This window comes from Phasianus colchicus, chromosome 20, assembly GCF_987193195.1.
Source record: "Phasianus colchicus chromosome 20, bPhaCol1.hap1.1, whole genome shotgun sequence".
NCBI lineage: Eukaryota > Metazoa > Chordata > Aves > Galliformes > Phasianidae > Phasianus > Phasianus colchicus.
In genome coordinates this window covers 10,259,992-10,282,800 of record NC_143455.1, presented here as the reverse complement: position 1 = coordinate 10,282,800, position 22,809 = coordinate 10,259,992, and the positions used below count along the sequence as shown (strand labels likewise).

General features: G+C 47.6%; 4 protein-coding genes across 28 annotated transcripts in view; 2 read left to right on the top strand and 2 right to left on the bottom strand.

The window, feature by feature from the left end:
• SPAG9 (sperm associated antigen 9) overlaps positions 1-7,966 on the bottom strand; it is a 59,284-nt gene extending 51,318 nt beyond the window's left edge. For 4 of the 6 annotated variants that reach the window (XM_031598692.2, XM_031598694.2, XM_031598693.2 and 1 more), the window contains exons 1-2: positions 7,552-7,966; positions 2,294-2,414 (exon numbers count right to left, since the gene is read on the bottom strand). In XM_031598692.2, coding sequence (XP_031454552.1) covers positions 2,294-2,414; positions 7,552-7,857 — 427 coding nt within the window. In that variant the 5' untranslated portion in view covers positions 7,858-7,966. The remainder of the gene's footprint in view (positions 1-2,293; positions 2,415-7,551) is intronic. The other 2 variants (XM_090122062.1, XM_090122063.1) reach the window with 1 other exon arrangement.
• A 3,064-nt stretch (positions 7,967-11,030) lies between these two features.
• Positions 11,031-15,125, top strand: LOC116232404 (nucleoside diphosphate kinase-like). Of its 3 annotated transcripts, none has more exons than XM_031598709.2 (5): positions 11,031-11,541; positions 11,947-12,147; positions 12,645-12,746; positions 13,455-13,567; positions 13,874-15,125. In XM_031598709.2, exons 2-5 carry the CDS (start codon positions 12,019-12,021, stop codon positions 13,989-13,991), a joined length of 462 nt encoding a protein of 153 aa, XP_031454569.1. In that variant the 5' UTR covers positions 11,031-11,541; positions 11,947-12,018; the 3' UTR covers positions 13,992-15,125. The 3 variants fall into 3 exon arrangements, with proteins under 3 accessions (XP_031454569.1, XP_031454570.1, XP_031454568.1); XM_031598710.2 differs by having other exon boundaries at positions 11,447-11,541; positions 11,950-12,147; XM_031598708.2 differs by lacking the exon at positions 11,031-11,541 and adding an exon at positions 11,555-11,924 and having other exon boundaries at positions 12,015-12,147.
• A 297-nt stretch (positions 15,126-15,422) lies between these two features.
• Positions 15,423-17,414, top strand: LOC116232403 (nucleoside diphosphate kinase). Its single transcript, XM_031598706.2, has 5 exons — positions 15,423-15,543; positions 15,763-15,895; positions 16,272-16,373; positions 16,660-16,772; positions 17,169-17,414. Exons 2-5 carry the CDS (start codon positions 15,767-15,769, stop codon positions 17,284-17,286), a joined length of 462 nt encoding a protein of 153 aa, XP_031454566.2. The 5' UTR covers positions 15,423-15,543; positions 15,763-15,766; the 3' UTR covers positions 17,287-17,414.
• Positions 17,415-17,879: 465 nt separating this feature from the next.
• Positions 17,880-22,809, bottom strand: part of MBTD1 (mbt domain containing 1) — a 28,535-nt gene continuing 23,605 nt past the window's right edge. For 13 of the 18 annotated variants that reach the window (XM_090122165.1, XM_090122169.1, XM_090122164.1 and 10 more), the window contains one exon: positions 20,977-21,773. In XM_090122165.1, coding sequence (XP_089978291.1) covers positions 21,655-21,773 — 119 coding nt within the window. In that variant the 3' untranslated portion in view covers positions 20,977-21,654. The other 5 variants (XR_016459143.1, XR_016459144.1, XR_016459141.1 and 2 more) reach the window with 5 other exon arrangements.

The following is a 22,809-nucleotide window of genomic DNA, read 5'->3' as shown; positions in this document are numbered from 1 at the left end:
CTCACGGCATCGGCAACATTTCAAGGATTTGTAAGGCTTTCATGTTGTCTTAGACAAGTTACCAACCCAAATCATAAGCAAAATCCAATGTTCCATACAGCTCTATCATTACTTGAAAGTTACCTTTCTGCCACCAAGACAAAAGGTTTTTCTCCATCACAAAGATTTCTGAACAGCTTAAGCTGAACCTAACTCCAGAACTTTATGCCAATGTGACAACTGTTTCAACAACAGTATTTCTCACAAAAAAAAGTAGTTCTAGCCACAATTCAGTGGTTCCACCAAAACAAATGAATTTGTAATGCAAGCAGTTTTATTAACAATACATATACAGTGTAATTAAAGGCCTAAAATTGTACATACAGACACACTCAGCGTTCAAGGCAAAAAGCGCTTCGTGTCAATAGATTCACAGCAGTTCATGATGCAGTATATTGAGGTGCATAACACCAAGTGCAATTTCTGTAACAAAACCCCAAGCCTGCTGCCACATGTATTACCAGAAATCCAAATGCCTCTTCCTGTGCAATCTGTTCTCTTTTACCGTAGTGACAAAAGTGACAGTAGATGTTATATGACAATCTCAATGCCATAATTCTGTTGTCAGAGCACAGGGTCCCCCCCACTAACAAGTTGTCTGGGATGTGGACACAGAGAGCAGGGCATTCTGGACATACTGTCCTTTGTTACCAAAATAGACCACCCTACTTTGCTTCTAACATTTGTTTTTGGCTGCTACTTTCAACCATACACAACCACATTTCCATTCACAAGAACCCTCGTATTTCTGATACTGCAGTATACTTTACAACAACCAGTTTTTATCCTGACCTGACCTAAGAACTACTGGAAATTAATAATCCTGGTTCCATCAGAAGAAATGTCTGTACAGAACCTGAGAACACAAAACTGCAACAGACCTGTAAAAGTACCTGCCGCTAAGTTTTCCAACAGCATTCAAAGTCACCAACAGATCATGGAGACTGCTAAAAAAAAAAGTCACACCACAGGAAGACAAGAAGTTCCCATTGTTCTGACAGTTCGAACTCTGGAAAGATTAAGCTGTGCATGCCATCTACTTTCATAACAGCACCCGTGCACCAGTACTCCTACCTGGCTGCAGACCCACTCACAACCCTGAGAACTAGACTTCACAGAAAGCTGATAAAAGAAAGCTCTGTCTTCTTGCACTACAGGTACAAAAGGTGACTAAGAAGGAAGAAAAGAGGAAAAATCATTGAAGGAAGGGGTATTCTGACAGCTGGCAGCTTGCTTCTAGAACCTGATCTTATCCTGACCTGACCAGGCTTGATACAGGCCGTCACTGCATTCGTATGCAGCCCAGCAATAAAAGCTGGGTATTAACAGGCATTCTAGTCTTAGGTCAATAGAAGTTAGCTTTGAAGCACCTGTCATCAGCTGGACAAATTGATCACTTGAATTAATATGAACTTTATCTCTATATTCCGCTAAAGAAGTTTAATGAAAACAAAAATCATAACCTTCATTGAACACAGCAAGAGACTCACAGCAAAATAATGAACAGCAGCACAGGTCTTTCTAGGGGCAGGGGAAATGAGGGGATTTTAAAGGCATTTTAATGTATTACTTCTCTACTGTTCATAAAACTAGAAGTAGACAAAATCATGATCAAGTTTCAATCAACCGCTGGTTCAGCCTGCAGCCCAGCAGGAAGCTTAAGCTACACTACATTCACTTCCTAACTCACTACTTCAGGCAAACAAACCATTGCTACATTTTCTCCAAAGTTTCTTCAAGTTTCATAATTTCACAGAACGTCTTATAGTAGAAGTACTCAACTCTTTTTCTGTAAAAACTAAATGCCTCAAAAATAATTCAAAAATCATACAAGTGCCAATTAGAATGAGAAGCGTTAATCAACCCAGCATCACTCCTAAAGTTAAAGACCACGTTTATTTCTAGAACAGACAATGGTTTAATAAAACAAATTCACTTGTGAAAAAGAAAGTTTATTCTGTAGTTATTAGTCGTAAAATAAATTCTGAACATCTCCTGAGAAAGTTGTTAAGCAAGAGCATAGCATGATTTAAATGGAAAGCAAAAGAACAGATATCAGAAGAATCAGGTTAAAAATAACGTAGCCTGTGTCTAATTGTTTTGCCTTAATCTTAAGGAAAACAAACTTGCACAGGAGTTATCTGTGAAAACACAGAAATCAGCACAGATATTTAGCATATGATTACCCATGTACAAAATAAATTTTAAATACAATAATATCACACTGAATGAAGTGCAATGTAGTTTTACTCACTTTGATCAGCATAGTTTTTTGCTTTTAGTTCAAGTTGTCGAGTCTGTGATTCTAATGCTTCCACTCTGGTCTGCAAGTCCTTTTTCTCTTGTTCTTGAGAATCCTCAAACTCAATGAATTTCTAGACAGAAGAATACGCTGAAGTTAGATCCAATTAAATAAAAAAAATTAGAAGCCTAAACAAAGCTACTAGATCATACAGAAGCAACAGATACAGCCATTCCCAGATTTGTTTTAAAGTAGAAAGCCCTGCACTTCAAGCAGCACACAGGAGAACATACAGAGCACTTTATAGCAAAGAAGGGTAATAAGCAGGTTTCCAAAACAACAGATCTCCAGCCCACACTTAACCATGAAGGACACCAATTATGCTCCACTCTGGCATCCACTGGTCAAGCATCCCACCTAGCTCGCTTTGCATCACTGCTACCAAGGATCAGCTATCTCAGAGACGCCTACCTGGGACCAAGAGGAGTGAGAATGCTTTCATTCCATCCCACCTCCACACACCGCCTGCCAACCCTGCACACAAACACAGCTCTCAGCATCCTTAGATTTGAATGAGCACTGGCCAAGCACACCCTTACCTGGAAGCCACACCACCACCCCCTGCAGCAGGCAGCAGCTAACACAGCTGCTTATGGATACACTCCAGCAGTGCCCATCACATTCTGTTACTTTGGTTTACCAAGGCTCACTCACAAAGTCCCGGAGTTCACTACAGTTACAGTTTCATCAGTTACAGGGTAACAGCTTATTGTGGCAGGGGGAATTGGCTTAACCAGGCACCATTCCTTGTTGGGACCATGAAAAAGCAACATGCGCAAGGAGTTATGTGAACCCCCCACAAACCAGCTTTTCAAACAGTACATTACACATTATTTGAAGGTAAGTATTTCCAAAGCTTTAACCAACATAGGGATCATAGCTTTCCACTCTATGGAAGAGCTCAGCTTAGTGGGGTCATCAGAAGGGAGGAACTGTCATTAAAAAAAAAAATACCTCAAATGTAGAAATGCATCAACATCTATGTAGTGGAACAAGAGTTCCTTTCAGGCAAGCTCTGCACAGCCATCACAGGACCACAAATGGCATTCATATGACTGTGCCTGAAGCAAAAGCAACTGAGCAGCAGCTGACACCAGCCCAGGTACGGCTGCTCTGGGTTCTGCAACTTAAAAATGAGTTCTTCCCTGATCCAAGAAGACAGACGTGAAAAAGTCTTTGTATGTCACATCCTCCAAGATGTTTAGGATCATTAGTTTGACAGCGTATGAATAAAAATCTCAAACTCACCACTGTTCAATCTCTCCTTTGTAGATGACACAATGGTTTTGCCCCTTCCACATTGAAAATTCAAGTCATGTCCAGCTTATTCATTCTTAGCAGACTCCCTTTTATAAAGGGGCTTCAAAGTTTGACACAAATTTGGCACCAAGGCTAAATGCCAACGCGGACTGCTAAATTAAACATGGGAAACATGAAGGAGGAACTGTAACATGAAACTGTAACATCTTTGTCTAGCTGGTTCTCTGATAATAACTCAGATGTGTCCCATAACTTGGGGAAGGCTGGTGACAATTATATTTCTGACTAAACAGCCGTTCAAAGCTTTCAGTATCACCGCTACTAATGAAGCTCATCATTTTACCCTTGTGTTCTTCAACTACATGCATTAAGAGTGGTTTTGTTTTAAAGTTAAATGATTTGGGTAAATTTTCCATGGATTTTGCCTTCATTTGGTTGAAGTTAGAATCCAAGTTACAACTCCTCAAAGTATTTTCTGAGTAGAGCTGGGTCAGTTGGTCAGTTTCCCCCCCTCACTCTGCTCTGCACTGTTCCAGACCAAACCACAGCCTGAGCCCTCCAGACTGAGTGTCTGTGCTGCGCAGCTCCCCGTGGCACAGCAGACAGAGCGCCCTGCCCTGACACAGCCTGTGTGACTGCCAAGGGAAGACCAGGCAGGCAGGCAACCACTGCAGCCAAGGGTACAGGCAATACGCTTGGAGCACTGCTCACTTTTGGCACTGTTTAAAGAAGATGCAGCAGCACACGTAGGAGGAACACACTGGCTACTCACTGTACTGTTACTGGCTATTCTCTCATTTCAACCCAAACTATTGGTTACACAAAATACTGGAGCAGGCAAAACCTGGCATTCCCCATCCCAAGTGACTTCCTCTCTAGCCCACAAAGTCATAGCTTACAACTTCCAAGAGAAGTGAGTTCTCTAGCTTTTTTTTTTTTCCTGCAAAGAACAAGTTGAAGGACACCAAGATGTCTTTAAACACTCATTCCAATGACAGAAGACACTGCAACCAAAGGGCTCAACCTGCCCTTTGAAGACCACCTTGTTCAAGGCTCTTGGTCTGTGATGATTAATGCCTGTCTGCATTTTTTGACATATAATGAGGTATAAGCACAGGATCCAATGCACACCTCCTTCTGCTGAAATGCAAACCTCAGATACCTTCATAAGCTATGTTTAGTAACTCCCTTTTACTCCTCTCCATTTTCGCCAGGCAGCGTCAGCTATGTCACTGCAGACAGACATTTCTCTGACCTGCTCTTCAAGGCCTCTGGTACAAAGCAATGTGATTTACAAGTCTTTATACAGATTTATTACTATATTAAGCGTACTGCAATAGTTAATGCAATGAACATGAACGTGAATCACAGAACAGTGTAGCATATACAATTTGAACAACCACCCAAGCAAACAATCATTTGGTGACTCGGTAATATAGTCACAAAATTAGGCATTTCTTCCTACGTTTGTCTTCATCGCTCCTCCCTTACATGCTGGCATGCTTCCCTGACATGTGATCCAGGTGCAGCACTCAGCATATCTCATTTGAGGGTGCCTCCCACTTGGCTGCCTTCATCACCCTGTGACACACACTTGAGTAACTTCCACTGTGACGATGCTCCCAGCCAAAGGCAGCTGTGTTCATGTACACACGTAAGGTCAGCTACAGAACCAGCTCAGCTAGACATGGTGCAGATAAAAACACACGGAGATGAAAACAACTGAGGATGAAGTTGATGCTGTTGTAGTAAACTGCCCATGTTTCCAGGTCCAAGTGAAACTCCTGCTAGACATGCACAACCACAGCAGTAACAAGTTCTTCCTGCAGAAGTAAGACCTAAGATCACACAACACCAAATCTCTTATCCTCTCCCACTTCTTTGTTGCAGGGCTCACTGCCTCATTACCGGGTAGGAAGGTTAAGCTGTGCACTGCTGTGAGCAGAACAACCCAATAGGAAGTTCCTCTATTTCTCCAGCTCTACCATAAAATGCACCATGTTAAAAGCCAGGCAAATTACAGCAATTAGAAAGATCACAATCAGTATCAAAGGGAACTGAAAAGATCTGGTACTTCTGAATTCTTCCTTATTTTCAAGTCACTGCAACAGAAGTCCACAGACAACAATTTTGAGAATGTTTCTTAAACACTCAGTTCAGGAACTAAGAAGCAAATTAGGACATCAGTACGTAGATGTTTCTACTCAAACAGCAAACCATTAACAGTCATCAAGGCACTGTCGCAAATAAGAACTCCTACAGTGTCCAGGAGAAAATAAAAGAAGGCTCCTGAGTTCCTGAGGACAGCCCAACAGAGAGCATGGGATATCCAACTGCATGGTTCCCAAGTGTCCATTTTGCTACCAGATTGCACAAGGAACCTTCACAATGAAGAGAAACAAAACCACGAAGCCAATAACCTGCTGTGTCCAAGAAAATAGTGCTATATTCACATTCCTTCCTTTTCTTTCAGAGACACCACACATTGCCCCAGTATCTAAAAAAAGTCACAACAATCAAGTCTGACAACACATCTCCCAGGAGCATGCAATGCTTTTTACAACACTGTCAGGTATACACAGCATAAGCGACCCCAAGACGACGACCTTTGTGCTTATAGCAGAAAATGTGGTCTTTGATCTAGCTGCACTTTAGAAAGCATCAATGAGCTGTCCTGGGAGGAGTAGTTTTTAAGACAGCATAACGCTGGTCCCTTTAAGTTCATTTATCATGACACAAAGAAACAGTGATCACAGCGAGCGTCTAAGGAGCCACAGTAACAATTAATACTGTATTCTATTTCATCATAATATTGTGGTTTCTGTTTTACTGCCCAAGGCCTGCTTTTTTCAATCTGGCAAGTGCTGCCTGCATTTCAAGCTTGATTGATTTTTCCTGTGAATTAGTTCAGAAAACATACATCACTCCCTTCCTCTTACCCTCATAAGAACAATGTTTTAAAAGAAGCCTTTTCTATCGGCCTGTGTCAGAATGAGGGATTCACAGCAACAATCTCCAGACCATAGTCCACAAGGCAGGTAAAGTGCTGTTGGACAGGGACAAGGAACAGTTTATCGGTCTAGGAGGCGGAGAACACCTGACACCACATTTGCAGGGCAACACTTTTCACTCAAATCCATAACATACACATATTTGTACAGCGCAACCAACGCTTTGCAAATTCAGCTGTCTTCAACAACGTTGCCTTCATCTTCAGTGTTATTATTTTGATTTTTGGAACATTTAGAGGAGAAACAACCCCAGAGAGAAACATGGGACACGAAGTCTGGAAATAGACTCGTAAGATGGTTTGTTCTATTACAGGTAATGCTGTCAATCCAATTTCCTACAATGAGGGACAATGGGCTGAGAGCAGCCATCCCTTACAGCTGCCTTCTGTCGTATTGCTTTATGCTCCAGCAGGAAAAAAAATACAAAAAATACAAAAAACCACAAGTCAACGGCAAGAGTATTCTCAGGTATTTCTACCCTTTTTTTGTGGCAACATCTGAAGCCAGAGCTCGAGTGCTCCGCTCCACCTGTTGCTGGCCGCAGCTTCGATGCACCAACTTTGACGAGCCGCAGTCAGGACAGCAGCTATTCCCACGCGTTTCGCAGCGCATCGCCCCGTTCCGGGAACGCGCCCCGACACGGTGGGACGCGCGAGCAGCGCAGCCAACGCCCGGCCAGCCCGCAACGCTGCGCCGCTCCGCGGGGCCCGGCGCTCCGAACGGCGCCGCTCCGCCGCGGGTACCGGCAGGGAGGGCGGCGCGGAGCCCTCCGCAGCGCCGCACGGCCCCGACCGCGGCGGCCTGGCCCCGGCTCCCCCCGCGGCCCCGCGCCCGGCGGTGGCGGCGGAGCGGCCCGCGGGGCGCCGGAGGGGCGTTGAGCGCCGCCGCCCCGCCGAGGAAGCGCGGAGCCGCCGCCCGCGGCCCCCCCGGCCCACGCACCTCCTCGGCCTGTTTGCGCAGCGCCTTCTCCCGCTCGTACTGCGTGAGGAGCTGCTCGTTGTCGTCCCGCAGCAGCTCCAGCTCCACGCTGGTCTCCTGGCTGTGGGCGCACACCGAGTCCAGGTTCTCCAGCACGGCCACCACCAGCGGCATCAGCTCGGCCACCACCTCCTCGTCGTAGCGCCCGATGAGCCGCTCGAACTCGCGGTAGATGGAGCCCGCCAGCCCCGACACCCGCTCCGACATCATGGCGGGGCCGGGGCCGCCGGGGTCCTCCTGGTACACCACGCCGTCCGCCAGCTCCATGGCGAGCGCCTGGCCTCGGGGGGCGGCGGCGGCGTGCGGCGGGGCCTCGGCTGCGGCCGGGCCGAGGGAGGGACGGAGACGGGCGGGGGGCGGAGAGCGGCGGCGGCGCGCGGCACTGACCTCACCGCCGCGCCGGGCCGGGGCGGGGCCGCTCGTCACGTGGCAGGGGCGGGGCCTGGCGGTGAGGTCACGCGGGCGGGGCTGGGCGGGAAGCAGGGAGCGGCTGAGGGCGATCACGTGGGCGGGGCTGGGCGGGAAGGCGGCCGGGGGCGGGGCGGGGCGCGCTGCGCGTTGCTGCTTGGGGCGAGGGGGCGGCGGTGCGGCCGTTCGTGTTACGGCGTCACGTCGTGCGGCGCGGGGCGTGAGTGGGTCGAGTGATTCACCTAGGGAGGACTGACATGGCTAAAACCAGTTTTCAGGGCTTAGCGGCAGTGAAACGACGCTGAGTTCGTTGTTTTCGGATTCCTGACAGAAAGAAAAAAAGGCCTTCTTTTTTAAATGAGCTCTGATAAATTAATATCGGAAATCCCATCCGCTAGCAGGAACCTTCAGAGGAGAGCAAGGTCACGCTTGCTGATAGAAATGGGTTTCCTGGGATTTGGGGTGGTGAGTTCCGTGCTTTCTCACGGGAACGCTGTCAGCTATTTCTGGCATTTATTGTAAATTGGAAAGCGATGATACGGCGTTAGAGATCTCCGTGTTCACAACACAATCCATCGCTGCGGAAACGGCTGCTTTCCCTCAGGGAAATAAATATCTTGTGCCATGCAGGGCGCCGCTGCGCTGTGGTGGCCGCAGTGATTGCCGCTGCCGTTCAGCAGAGCTGCGCGCTGTGCGCCCTCCTGGGCCGGCTGGCACCGCACCGCACAGCACCGCACAGCACCGCACCGCACAGCACAGCACAGCACCGCACCGCACCGCACAGCACCGCACCGCACAGCACAGCACCGCACAGCACCGCACCGCACAGCACAGCACAGCACAGCACCGCACAGCACCGCACCGCACAGCACAGCACCGCACAGCACCGCACAGCACCGCACAGCACCGCACAGCACAGCACAGCACAGCACCGCACAGCACCGCACGGGGCGCTGCATGCAGGGGATGGGCGCGGATTTCGGTCCCCGTGTTGGGTTTCGTTGAGCTCTGCTCACGCATCACTGATACTTCACGTGGAAGTGAAACTGATATTGAACGCACCGCAGCCGGGGTAGCTGAGAAAAGACGCGATGTATGCTCCCCTGCTCGCATCTCTTCACGTGAAATTTTCATTTACATTTTTGGAAATCACCTCTTTGATGTCGTTTCGCGTTTCTCTTTAGCAGTCGTGCACTGAGAGAAGAACAGCAGCTCCTCCCTGCTGGCTGGCAGGCCAGCTGCTATGGACAGCAGCCCTCTGATACCGCCTGCCCAGGGGAGCTGGCTGAGAAAACGTGTCTCCTTTTGCATCACCCGTGGTTTCACGTTTACCCAGTTGTTGGTATTGAGGAAGATGCTCAGAGCCTTTGGGATGGGTGTTACTGCCTTATGCTTCTGTTTTTTCTTTCCTTGAAGTGATCCTGAATAAACCTTGCAGGAGGGATGCAGGCAGTTGAGAGGTAGCCCCTTTGGCTCTACCTGGTTGGAAGGCCAATCCAATAGCAGGGCATTTCCAACCTAGACCTCACTGCACTGTTCAGAATTGCTTCTGCGGGATGTGGACAGCTATAAACACCCGCAGATGACTGTAAGGATAACAGTACCAACCAAACTGCTGCAAAGACTCTTTTGTCTGTATAGTTTTATCAGCGTTGCCATCATACTTGGCTAATTACACAAATACATTAGCTCCTTTTGGCAGAGAGCAAAAGTGGGTCAAGGTGTCTGCTGACAGCCTTTAAGGGAAGGGGTCTCTAAGGATATACTATTTTTATCCTCTTTCTATTAGCAAAATTGATAGATGTGGCTTTATTTTCAAGTAGCTGGAGTGAGTCCATCCCAGAGCAGGCAGGCTGCTACCACTGCAGTCAGACCGAGGAGCACAGGGAGAAGGGGCTGTTTGTGCTCCTGTTTTATTTCTGGTCACCTGGAAGTTTTGTACTGCGGATAAATGAAGTATTTAAAAGTACGAACATTGGCAAAACTAGCTGGGACAAGCTGCAGGTGGTATCTTGTTGGCAGTCTTACTATTTCTGATCGTGTTTTATTATGCACACAATCACTGTGAGATCGGAAACTCAGGGATGTATTGAAAATAGAACAAGATTTGGAATTGTATCCTAGTTGCTTTTCAGCAGGTTAAGAAACATGGAAGGCCCCGTCAGTTTAGAAAAGTAATGGAGCATATGAAACAGCACAGAGGTGTTGCTTTTGTTCCCTGAAAGCAGTGGCTGTCTGTGGTGACAGAGGTTATTTACACAGAGTGACATGAGGAGAATGGAATTCACACTCATGGAGAAAGAACTCCTTGAAAAAGAAATTCGGTTTTGGATAATAAAAGTTTTATTCCACATCTCTAGAAATAACAGTTTCTTTGAAAGTAAATTGATTTTGATTTACCAGGGAAGAGAATTAACTATTGGATCAGTTTGGGACGAGAAGAACTTAGCTGGGACTTTACCCCGAGGAGGAAATTAATTCTCTAGTCCGTTTTTGTCTTAAAGCACCACAGCAGCGAGAGTCGGGTGAAGGATGATGGCTGAAGTAATCAGGCGATAGCAGAAAGCTCAGTGGAGGGCTGGCCACGAGGAGCACAGAACGTAAGTCAGGGGAGAGCTCCCCGATTTGGGGTGGTATGGAAGCAGAATTTCAGCTGAGATCTTCATAGAGCTGCACAAAACAAGGCTGGGAGCTGCGTTCGGATCCTCCTGATGGCCGGAGCCGTTCACACGCTGTTACCTCAGGCTTATTTAAAAGCCCTGCTTTTAGGTGAGTGAATGGCTGGGGCTCAGTAGTGGCATTTCACTCCTTTAAACTCCGCTGACTGAACACTTGCAGGTCTCCTTTCCCTCAGCACCAACCCTCTGCTTGGCTGGGCTGCCCGGGGCATGGCAGCGGTACATGGAAGACAACAACAGCGCTGTGGTGTTTTATGCACTGCGTAACGAACAACGTGTGCTGCTAACCAGGGATTAGCTCGGAAGTGCCGAAGACGACCCCTATTAATGAGGGTACGAGGCTTGGCAGGGCCCACACGCAGCGCTGGGCCGCAGCACAGCCCGCCCCGCGGCAGCCCTCCGCTTTCATCGCCTGGCGGCTTCCCGCAGCGCTGTACGCGGGCGCCTGCTGCTGCCTTTTCGTGTTTGCCTGTTCGTGGGATCTTTTCCGTTTGTAAATACTGCTCTGCCTTTGTGAGGACTACAGCGTTAGGAGCTGTAACAGTAGTGTGGAATATCTAAAAAAAAAAGGTCTATTGAAGCAACAGAACGTAAGCGCAATATCCGTCTGCTGTCAGGAAGGCCGGCGGAGCTGAGCCGACGGACCCCCGCCCGTCCCCGCTACAAACGGCGGATGGGCACGCGCTGCTTTCGGCCGCGGGAGCGGCGGGCTGCGGGCGGACCCGACGCGCCGAGCGCCCCCTGCTGGCGGGAGGCCGCGCCGTCGCCATGGCAACCGTGCGGGCTGCACGGCCCGGGGGCGGCCCGGGGCTAAGCCGGGCTGGGCGGCCGCGGCAGCGCCAGAGCCGTGCGGGGCTGCCAGCAGGTGAGACGGAGCGGTGCGGAGCGCGATGAGGAGCGGGGCCTGCCCGGGCTGGGCGGGGTCTGGCTGTGCTCGCGCGTTTACCTGTGTGCGGGTGTGTGTGCACGTGTGTGTGCTGTGCTCGTAGCGAGCTGTGCGCCGAAACCGGAGAGCAGCCCTTGACAGATGAAAATGATGTTTATGGATTGATATTTTGCCCTGAATCGCAGCCAGCAGTCCCTCCGTGGTCCTTTGCTTTTGTTTTATTTACAGCTTTTCTGCTCTTCGCATCTGCTAACTGCACAGTTGTGTATGTTGCAAACTTACTGTTGCCTAGTTACTTCTGTAGCATTGTGCCCGTCCTGCACATCGACCTTCAGGCGCTGCCGATGTGCACAGCTTGCCAGGTAACGGGTCTCATGGTTGCAGCAGACACAGGACCCGGGGCCGGCGCTGCGCTCGCTGCTGATCCCGTGACGGTGGCTGCCCCTGGCCAGGACCATGGCTTCCATCTCAGAGCGCACCTTCATCGCCATCAAGCCTGACGGCGTGCAGCGGGGGCTGGTGGGAGAAATCATCCGGCGCTTCGAGCAGAAGGGCTTCAAGCTGGTGGCCATGAAGCTGACACACGTAAGCTGTCCTTCCCTTGTGTTCTTAATAGGAATATCGACCTGAAAACAGAGCAGCAAATGATAAAGAGAAGTGCTGAGAAGAGTTAAACCTGGAATTCTGATAAGTCTTCGGGTGTTTTGGAGAAGTTCCAGTTGCCAGCTCTGGCTAAATGCTTTAGACATGCTAAGCACGCTAATTTTAGTAACTTGATGTCCTTAGTCTGAGGAGAACATTCTTGTAGGTGCACCCTATTCTCAATTGATATCTCTGGATATATTCAACAAATGCCAGCTCACATAAGCTACCTGCATTGGCAATAGAGACCTTCAGAAGTTCAGGTATAATTAAGGCCAACAGTTGAAACCCACATTTACTAAAAGCACTTCTAGGAACTTAGTGGAAATGCTGAATTTCAAAGTGTGTGCTTTGCAGCTAACCTGTGTGATTTCAGCATACTCTTACAGAAAGCTTTCTGTTGCTGTGGGGCTTTTTTGATTATTTGTTTTTTAATGCAGGCCTCTGAGGACCTTCTGAGGGAGCACTACATCGACCTGAAGGACCGCCCGTTCTATGACGGCCTGGTGCACTACATGCACTCCGGGCCTGTTGTAGCTATGGTGAGTCCTTACAAATGAAGTTTAGCTGAGAAAAACATGGTGTTCAGTTGCCTCACTAAGAGGCTTGTGTTACCTACTGGGTACTAGTTTACCTTTAAAAAAGATTTTAGAAACTTAGATTTAAATAATGTGGTTAGAAAGCATAGTCAGGAAGATGCACTGCAAAGTCAGTTTAAAAAAATATGTTTTTCCATAATCTTTCTCACAATTGAAACAGTATGTTGAAGAAGAGGGCAAGGGGAAATTGAGAACCAAGGCTGAGACCTAGAGAGACAGTAAAGCTGCGTGAAAAACCCACTATGGAATAGCATGTGTTAATCAAGCAAAGAGCTGATGGTGGAATAGACATTATTCTCAAGTTAAAGTAACTTTGAAAGCATTTTTAGTCTAATTTTATTGGAAGGATTTTTTCCCTTTATGATGTAGTTGTGAAATAATTGAACTGGAGGTCGAGATCCTCAGTGAGCAGAAAGCTTTTCTGGAAGAGTGCTTCACGTCCTGAGATTTAAAGTCGTTCTCTTCCCATGAGCATTGCAGATGGGTGCCAAGAATCCCACAGAAAAACTGGAGATAAAATAAGCCTTGCTGTTAGGATGGTGGTTTGTGCAGTGATGGACAGCACTGCATTGCTCTGGAACACATTATTAACTCTTTCTACTTTGTCTACAGATAAGGTTTTATCATCTTAATGCATTTTTTTTCCCTAAGGTGTGGGAGGGTCTTAATGTGATTAAGACTGGAAGAGTGATGCTGGGGGAAACTAATCCCATGGATTCCAAGCCCGGCACTATTCGTGGCGACCTCTGTGTGCAAGTTGGAAGGTATATCTGCACAGTATTGATATCATCTGAAGATAGTAAAGGGCAGTGGTGTGTCATGGTGTGGCAGAGCTGTGCTGCAGGCTGCCCTCCCTGGGGCAGTGTGGCAGTATCCAGACATGGAGAAAGAGCTGCAGTCCGCACAGTGACAGAAACGCTGAGCAAAGCTGGCACAGCCTGCTCTGTGCCTGCCTGCTGCTGCCTTACCATTACGTACAACTTCTGTGTGCAATGGAGACCACTTAAAAATGGAGTTTTCTTTGCTTTGAGGTTGGAGATTATATTACTTTTATATCACTCTTTTCCTAGGAACATCATCCATGGGAGCGATTCTTTAGAAAGTGCTGAGGCAGAGATCAACCTGTGGTTCACTCCTGAAGAACTGGTTGACTACAGGAGCTGTGCTCACGAATGGATCTACGAGTAGAACTGAGGCTCTGCCTTTGGTATTGTGGCTGTGCTCTAGTTAGCTCCAATCCTCCACATCACCTCCTGCAAACCTGCTTCACAAACCTGCCACGTGCACGGCTGTGAATACTGATCAGTGGTTGCTGTTGCTTTGGTTAGAAAACTACCAAGCTGTAGATAGGAATGTGCTTTAAAAAACATTCAGACGTTTATGTGGGTAGAGGTGAAATTAAATGGTAGAGAAGCAAAACGTTCCTTGTTAATAGTACAGAACACGGCTTCACAAAACGCTCTGCAGCTGCAGGGAGGCAGAGAGGAGCGCGCAGCCGTGGGGGCCGGGGGGCACCTGCTGGGCTGCTGGGCTGCGCTGTGTGCGGCTGTTGGGGCTGCACGGGGCATCCAGTCAAGTGAACGCTCAGACCCAAAGCAGCTACGGGAAAAGAAACCTCTTTATTTCTCATTCCAAAACGTGCTGTGTTTGTATGCAGAGCTCAGTGAAATTAGAACTTTTCTCCAGATTGATGTGCTTTCAATTTTTTTTTTTTCTGCACAGGATTTATGTAGCTTTTTGAGGAAGGATTATAGGTCAGGCTTTTTTGAAACCCTTTTTTTATGTGAAAAGAAGATTTAATATGAGAACGGATGAGTGTGATCCACTTTCAGCCAGAAAGCACACAGAGAAAAATGGAATGGAGTCTGCTTTGCTGCCCAAACTGCTAACAGCTGTGATGGCTCTGTCTGTGATGGCTGCAGGTCCAGCACAGCCTGCTTTGGGATGAGGTATTTCAGAAGTGACTCCAGAATTGTTTTTTATTTAACTGTGTAGAGAAATCCTTCACAATAATGCTGAGCATCTTTCAGTAGGGACGGCTGCTCCTGCTGGGGAGAGCATCAGCCAGCAAACAGTCACTGACTGCACGGGTGTCGATGCCATTTATCAGCTCGTTTATCCATAAGTCAGTTCATTGTAGCATTCCTTAAGAGCAGCACTCGTGTGTCAGTAGTTGTTTGCACTCCGCAGCGCTCAATTATTTCAAGTACTGAACCACACTGGAACTGACATCATCTCTTTGTGGTTATGGAGGCGCTGAGCCCCGCAGAGGAGATGCTCCAAAGTAAATGTTTGCCGTTTCTTACATCAAATAAAGGGTTATTTTCATCACGCTGCCTTAGGGCTAATTAATTAACGAGTCTAATGAACGGGAACAAATTAGGTACCGAAGCGCGGGTGAGGCCGTCAGGCTCTCGTGCCGACACGCGATGGGGCTAAATATCCTGCATCGCTTCTCACTGTGGGGAACCACAAAAAAAGCATTCTGTCACCCGGCATTCGCTGCTATTACCGCGCCGTCCATCCCCGAGCTCCGCCCTTCGTCCCTCATCTTCACCGCAGGGCGCAGCGCTGCCCGCAGCCCCGGCCGCGGATGCGCAGCGCCGATCACCGCGCACGGCCGCATTGGAGCCGCCCCGCCCCGCCGCCCCTCCCCCCCGCAGGGCGGGCTTCCGGCGCACCGCCGCCGCCTCCTCCTCCTCCTCGTCCTCTTTCTTCGGCGGCTGCGGAGCTGCAGGAGGTGCCCGTGGCGCTGGGTCGGGTCGGCGCGGCGGGAGGGGATCCGAGCGGGGCGGGCGGCTCTGCGCGGGCATCGCCCCGGGGCGGCGGGACGGGAGCGGAGCGGAGCGGGGCAGCGCGGGGCGGGCGCCACGTGGGCCGTGCGGCGCAATGGCGGAGGGGCTGCGGGCCGACCTTGAGCCGGGGGCTCAGATTGAGGCTGTGTGCTCGTGTTCCGCAGCGCCATGGCTGCCAACTGCGAGCGCACCTTCATCGCCATCAAGCCCGACGGCGTGCAGCGGGGGCTGGTGGGAGAAATCATCAAACGCTTCGAGCAGAAGGGCTTCCGCCTGGTGGCCATGAAGTTCGTGCACGTAAGTCGAGGCCGGAACTGCCGCCGTGCCCGGCGCTTTCTTTCCGCTGCCCCCGCGGGCCCTCGGATACGAGTCCGTCCCGGCGGCCTTTCGTGCTCCCGAACGCGCGGCCGACGTCGAGTAGCGCAGCAGCGGCCCGGGCGAACCGGCGGCGGCCACCGGCACCGCGCCGGTACCGCTGTGCCCCACCGCCGCCCCGCGGGGAGAGCGGCTGCTTTTCTCAAGGCCCGCGGGTGCCCACAGGGCAGCAGCCGCTGCAGGGCTGGTGGCGTTACAGAGCTGAGAACAGCCACGGGGTTAAATCTTACAGCAGCGACCCCGTCGGAGGACGGGATGGGGGCTGACATACTGACAGAGCCCCTTTGTCCTCCCACAGGCCTCTGAGGACCTCCTCAAGCAGCATTACATCGACCTGAAGGATCGGCCCTTCTACCCCGGCCTGGTGAAGTACATGAACTCCGGCCCCGTGGTGGCCATGGTACGCAGCGCGCTCCTCCTGCGCAAGATGCAGGCACTTAAAGTGCCTGCTGAGATGCTTCCTGTGTGTTAAAATTCCCCAAAACTTATTTTCTGCACAAGAAAACCTTTATAGTTTGGGGGTAAAAAAGGAGAGGTGTTGAGGGTCACTGGCCCACAGAAACCCACCTGAAGCGGTTTCTGTCTTGTGGTGAAGCCCTCACCAAGGACCAGCTGTCACTGCTCAAGGTGTGGCATGCTGCATAAGCAAGGGCTGATGGTTGTTTGCTGTCTTTTCTCCCCTGTAGGTGTGGGAAGGGCTCAATGTGGTTAAAACAGGCAGAGTGATGCTGGGGGAAACCAACCCTGCGGACTCGAAGCCCGGCACCATCCGTGGGGATTTCTGCATCCAAGTGGGAAGGTTGGTGCTCAGCTGCCTCTCTATAGAGATGACTCTTAGCAGGGCTAGGCTTTTCTTCAGGGAAATCAAACTGCTGGTGGCTAACCTGGTCCGATGGGGTTTTATTTGCAGGTTGCAGCCTATAACAACCACTTAGGACAATGGCTGGGTACAAAACTTCTTAAAATCCAGCTCCGTGGCAGAGCTCCATGTAAGATCAGACTGGCTGCTGCAGTAGAATAGCCCTGTGCCCCCACCCTGCTGGGTGTAGTGAGCAGAGCTTATAGTGGAGCTGTGCAAGTGCTGTACCTGAGACAAGGGTTGTAGCTTTAGGTGCTTCACCCCCACTTTTTCCATATGGCATTTCCACTTGTAGAGTTTTTTTTTCTTTATATTAAATGATGCACTGTTCCACAGAAACATCATCCATGGCAGCGACTCTGTAGAAAGTGCCCAGAAGGAGATCAACCTTTGGTTCAAACCAGCGGAGCTCATCGACTACAGATCGTGTGCACATGACTGGATCTATGAGTGATGCCAGCTTCCACAGTGAATTGTGCCTTCTGACTGTCATCTCACTCCAGCTAACGATCTGGGAGCAATTAGCACAGCGGTTATCTTGACAACTTTTCAGAACCATCAAAAATAAATGATATAAACGAACTGCTTACGGTGCATTCATTATAGAACAGACCTGTTGTGCTGAACTCAGTGAGGTATGAGGAGCACTCGGTTTTCCTTGCAGGAGGAAGAGCTGTGTTTCAATACAAGCTTCTCCACCTGGGTGAATGGGGAGGGAAGGGATGCTTCATCTCCTGGTACAGAACTGCACTGGAAGGAAAACCCAACACTCCCCCATGGGAATTTCCATAGCAACAGTGCACAGCTATTAACAGCAGCTGTAAAACAAGGCCAGGTGTAAAGCCTGCACTGCATAAATCCTGCACCTAACACCACAGCTCACACAAACACCTTCCCTATTCCTGCAGGCTGCTCAGCTGGGCGCTCACACAGCACCCGCAGGCTGTAAGAACAGCTCTGGGTCTGCGCTGTCAGGGAAGGAACGAGCTGCAGAACAGCCAGCGCTGTGCAGGGGAGCAGCCCTTCAAGGAAACGACATTCAAGAACTGACTTGTAACGTTTTTATTTTGTGTAAAAAAGGCAAATTTAGTGAATTATTTTCATCTTGTACACAAAGTTATAATTTTAATGCTTTTCACATCCATGCTGAAAATCTGCGGTCTCATAAAAATGAAAGTAACATTTAATTTCTCCAAAAGCATTTTTTCCACTTATGTACATTGCATGAGAAAGTCTTAAATACTCTCTCATTGACCACACAAGTTACCAAGAAAATAAAAGATAAATTTGTACAGATATTGATTTATATATCAAATACATACAGAAATGATGTAAAAACCCCATTTGTTTCATCTCCATTCCCGCCCCAATGTTTCCCCAGGGCCGGAGCTGACGCCCATGTGTATAAATGGCTGTGGCTTTGTTTTAAATATGAAAATTAAAAGGAAGAAAAATTCAGTTTAAATCACAGTTTTTAAAAATCCCTTCCCAATAAAGGATTGTTACCAAATATATTAGCACCATTGTACAAATATTGACAGGAGAGGGTATTCACATCACATAAAACAACAAGAATAACAAACAAACACTGAAACCCGTGTTAGTATCCGTAGAACAAAGAGTCGAAAACCGCCTTCGCTTCCTCAGGTGCAGCAAGGAAAGGGTTTGAGCTGTGTTCAAATGACAGAACTCAAAGACCACCAGGAGGGTTCCAGCAATAGAGGGGAGCTGCAGACAGGCACGGCATCCTGCTTTGCCAAGTGCTGACAGTCTGACCCCACTGAAAGCTCCGCATCGGACACTGCTCTGCTTTCTGCCCAGAGCAAAGCTGAGGACACCAGAAGCATTCTGCTGACGGATGCTTCCCATGCACAGCAAAGCCTACGCCATGGGTACCAGCAGGGACCCGTAACCCACAGCTGAAGAGACATCCTCTAAACACCACGTGGGATTCGCTCAGGTTTCCAGAAACCTCAAGGAAACGACCCGAATCCCTGCCGCGCTTTGCTTAGGACAGATTCCACCACACCTGACACACAACGCCGCTATCTTGTGAGCACGACACAGACGTCACTCCTGTCTCAACGCACAACTCCAGCAGAGTCCCGTGCACATCAGAATGCAGGGCAGCTCACACACGTAGTGTTTGATCAAAGGAAACTTGTTTCTAAAGAACACTTGAAAGACTGACAGACTTCCAATCTGATTCCTACGTTTCTCCAGCACAGGAGATGCATTCAAAGTGCCATCTTTGCCTCTCAGCAGGCTAAGCTCACAGGTCGGCCGTGCCTGGGAAGCCAAGCTCTGACCTGGGCAATGCATGGGAGCCCAAGGTTTCCTGGCTTGGCAACATCCCTTGCCACCATAGCCCAAATTTTCACATCAAGAAACAAATTAATGCATGTTTTTCTACTGTATCGAGAAGCAACGGATGAGAGAAGAAAGCAAGAATGTGCTCAACTCATTCCAGCTGCCAGTGGCAATTTGGAAGTTGCCGCATCAAAAAACATGAATAAAATCAACAGTGATGTACTTACCAAATCAAATCAATGCTTGCAGAACTGGATTTTATGGCAGCATAAATGAAGAGCATAGGGAAAAATAATAAAATCAAGGTTCAAAATGTCATTAACAATGGTCTCTAAACCTACTCCTCCAACTCAGGGTGTTCAAAAGAAATGCCCCATGAGGGTCAGGCTCTGAGAGGACGGATCTGAAGCCTACCAAACAAGAGAAAGTCCCTTTGCTATGGCTATTGCAGAGAGCTGAAGTGTCTTCACCACCTGAAGTTACAGATACCTATAATCCAGTAACCAGATGCTGTCAGAGTACGAAGCTGTTGTTAAAAAGGGGTCATTACAGACATTTTTACTGGTAAGGGAAAATTCCAGACATTCCTATGCTATACAGGACAGCTTTTTTTTAAATTCCAGTAGTAAATACAAAACTTTACATAATTAACCCCTCTTGCATAGAATGAGGTAAACCTGTGCATATTACCAATACTATGTACCCAAAGTTAGAGCAATATTTTAGAAAAGAATCAATTTGCTGGTTTTCAACTTTCTATGCACTTTTTTCTGTTTTTAGGTTTGAACAATCTAAATATACAAAAATGGTCTCCTGGGGCTCTGTGGGTTGATGTCCTTAAAGCATTTCTTAGGCTGCAGGAACACAGAAGTTAACTGTTTTGATCACCGATTTTCTAAGCCCTACCTTATGGTTAAGAGTCAAATAATCACTGTACTGCTCTGAAGGGGACCTACTAAGACCCAGAAGCACTTATAGAACATATGCAGTTAATTCCTGAGAGTTTAGTTAATGAACCTTACTGGTAAAAGCTAAAGCTCTTGATGCACATTTTTCCAGTCACAGCTCTGCAGGGTGATAATTTTACTCATCAACTCCATCAATGAAGCTATCTACAAAAACATACAAAGTTTAAAACCAAGGAAGGAAAATCCAAATAATTAAGGGCTCACGTGAAAATACTTTGTATTACACTACTAGTCAGTCATTTTCATCCTTCTGCTTAACTTTTGCCTTTAAAACATCTGGACAGACAAGCAGGTGGGATTAATGGGATATCTGAAGCAAGACGCAAGGATTGAGGCAACAAACACATCCAGCTGGTGAGTTACGTGCCATGCTGTATACCATCCAGATAACGTTCTCAAATCTCAGTTTCCACCTCACAATACTGCAGCAAGAAAGGAACACTGCAGGCTGTGCAGAGCTGAACATCTGGCTCCTTTTAGGTCAACTGAAACCACACGGAACATCAGTTCTGAATGTTCAGAAACAAACATTTCAGATGGTAAGGAAATAAAGTCTTTCTGAATGGAAAGATACGATCAGAAGAATACAGAGAAGTTCCTTCCACCACCAAAGGAGGCTGAGTTGCTGTCTAGGTTTCTTTAGCCTAAATCCATCGTTATCTCTAATCTTCCAAAGCAGGGAATTTTCTGAAGTTCCAGTTTGGCAGAGATGGGGCTCTGTAAACATTTGCTGGAGCGTTCCAAGACAACAGATATCCATGTAGAGACAAGAGAGCTGCAGTCCCAATCCAGTGCCCACTGCGGCCAATGAACACAAGGCTACTGATATTACTGGGCACTGATTCAGACCCTAAGGAACTATATATTTTAATTAAAAAAAGTATCATATAAAAAAACGCATTTCAAACTAAATAAAAACACGTTGAAAAGTTAAAAAATCTCCCCCAGGTGATGGCTCCATTGCAACTGGGGCTACTCACCAAGCAGAGCTCTACAGGGCGATGCTCCTCATACCATCTGTGCCTCCAGATCAGGGCTCAAATGCCTTATTTCACAATTAAAAAAAAAAAACAGAGTTGTGACCAGTGCAGTTCACAAGAGTTTAAGTATCTCCCAATTTGTACCAAAAAGGTTCATTTGTCATGACAGTTCATTTGTATTTGCAACTATATCTTCCTCCAACCGCGTCCCACGATCGTGCTATTTAAACTTTAATCTTACAAAAAAATTAGATTTTCAGTTCTTGTTAACAATGCACAATAGATCTGAACTTGAAAATATTACAAAATTCTTGCAAAAGCTTCAAATACAACACAAAAAGTGTCCATTCTCGTTTTTAATAAATTGAAAAAATCTTTTTTCACTAAAATAGTTTCCCCGTCCTTCCAAAAAATTCTGAACCGAGTCTAACTCATCTACAGATAGCAAAGTGCCCCCGGCGCAGCCATCCATGCTGCACCATCAAAGTGGGAACAAAACCAGTCAGTCTTGGAGAAAGGCTCCTTTCCTATCACCAATCCCATGCCCCTCACTTTCGAGCTGCCTTATGGTTCTTGCTTTATGTAGTAGCTGGCAGATCCGTTGCTCTCCTGATCAGACGCTCCTTGCAGGAAGCTGTACTCCTCCCCATCCAGCATCTCCTCCTTCAGCTGCAATGAAGTCACTAGAAATAAAAGATGAACAGTTAAGATCTGTAACATCCACAGTAAGCGCAACTCACCCTTCATTTTACTTCACATGATTTAAATTGGGAACAGACCTCAGATTTCCCATTTTAGAGATTCTTCTTTTAATGCACAGTATCCCACAGAAAACAGATGTTTCCCGACCCTCCGCTGAACCTTAAGTCCTGCTCCAGGGTTTTTCCTCAGTAATTCAGTACCTTAAAACCCTGGTTTAAGAAAGCAACAGAAAACGTTGCTAAGAATGCTTACTTTACTATTCACTCTTTCATTTACTGCCCACTTCCAAATTTAGTCTTCATTCAAGTAAGATGATGATTAATTACTTGCCATTTACAATCAATCACATTGGCTAATAAGCCAATAGTAAGCAGTCCATATGAGACAGGAAAAAAAACACGTCAAAAATTCTCCATCACATCCTCAAATTGCTAAAGGTCCCTGAGAAAAATGTCATTCAAGCAAAACATTTTTTGTAGTTTTAATCATCTTCTTTCTTTTGTACAAGGAAAACAAATGTGATAAAAGGCAAAAAGAATGATGTTATGAAGAGCAAGAATGTATCAACTGCTTCTCCCATTTTGTTAATGGAGAATTAAATTATCAAAGTATGAGCAGAGGGAAAAAAACTGAAATAAATTAAACAGACCAGCACTTCCTTTAAAGGTGCAGTACCCACATTTAGGGGTTGAGCATAGAAAAATGTACAGGATTTTATATAAAAAATTCTCTCCTTAAGTCACATTAAAGGACAGTTAAAGATTTGTCATCCAGGATTGCTGACTTGCACTTAAAGTAGCTTTCAGCATCCAGGACATTGATTTTATTTTTGTTAGGCTGTCCCACTAGAAACTATCTTGGCACAGAAGCAAAGCAAATTGCTAAATTGAGACAACACATTATAGACCTTTGCTGTAGCTGATCTGTCCTTGTGTTGGCAGCACGAAGTACTGCATCTTTGCACTCCACTCTTCCAAGACAGCACCAAGAGGATGAGTCAGCAGAGTGAGCTGATGC

Excerpts from the sequence above, each read along its gene's own strand:
- LOC116232404 (XM_031598708.2), top strand. The coding sequence starts at position 11,830 with ATGTTGCAAACTTACTGTTGCCTAGTTACTTCTGTAGCATTGTGCCCG. Across the intron at positions 12,747-13,454 it reads CCGGGCCTGTTGTAGCTATG|GTGTGGGAGGGTCTTAATGT; the intron begins GTGAGTCCTTAC and ends TTTTTCCCTAAG. Across the intron at positions 13,568-13,873 it reads CTCTGTGTGCAAGTTGGAAG|GAACATCATCCATGGGAGCG; the intron begins GTATATCTGCAC and ends CTCTTTTCCTAG.
- LOC116232403 (XM_031598706.2), top strand. The coding sequence starts at position 15,767 with ATGGCTGCCAACTGCGAGCGCACCTTCATCGCCATCAAGCCCGACGGC. Across the intron at positions 15,896-16,271 it reads TGGCCATGAAGTTCGTGCAC|GCCTCTGAGGACCTCCTCAA; the intron begins GTAAGTCGAGGC and ends GTCCTCCCACAG. Across the intron at positions 16,374-16,659 it reads CCGGCCCCGTGGTGGCCATG|GTGTGGGAAGGGCTCAATGT; the intron begins GTACGCAGCGCG and ends TCTCCCCTGTAG.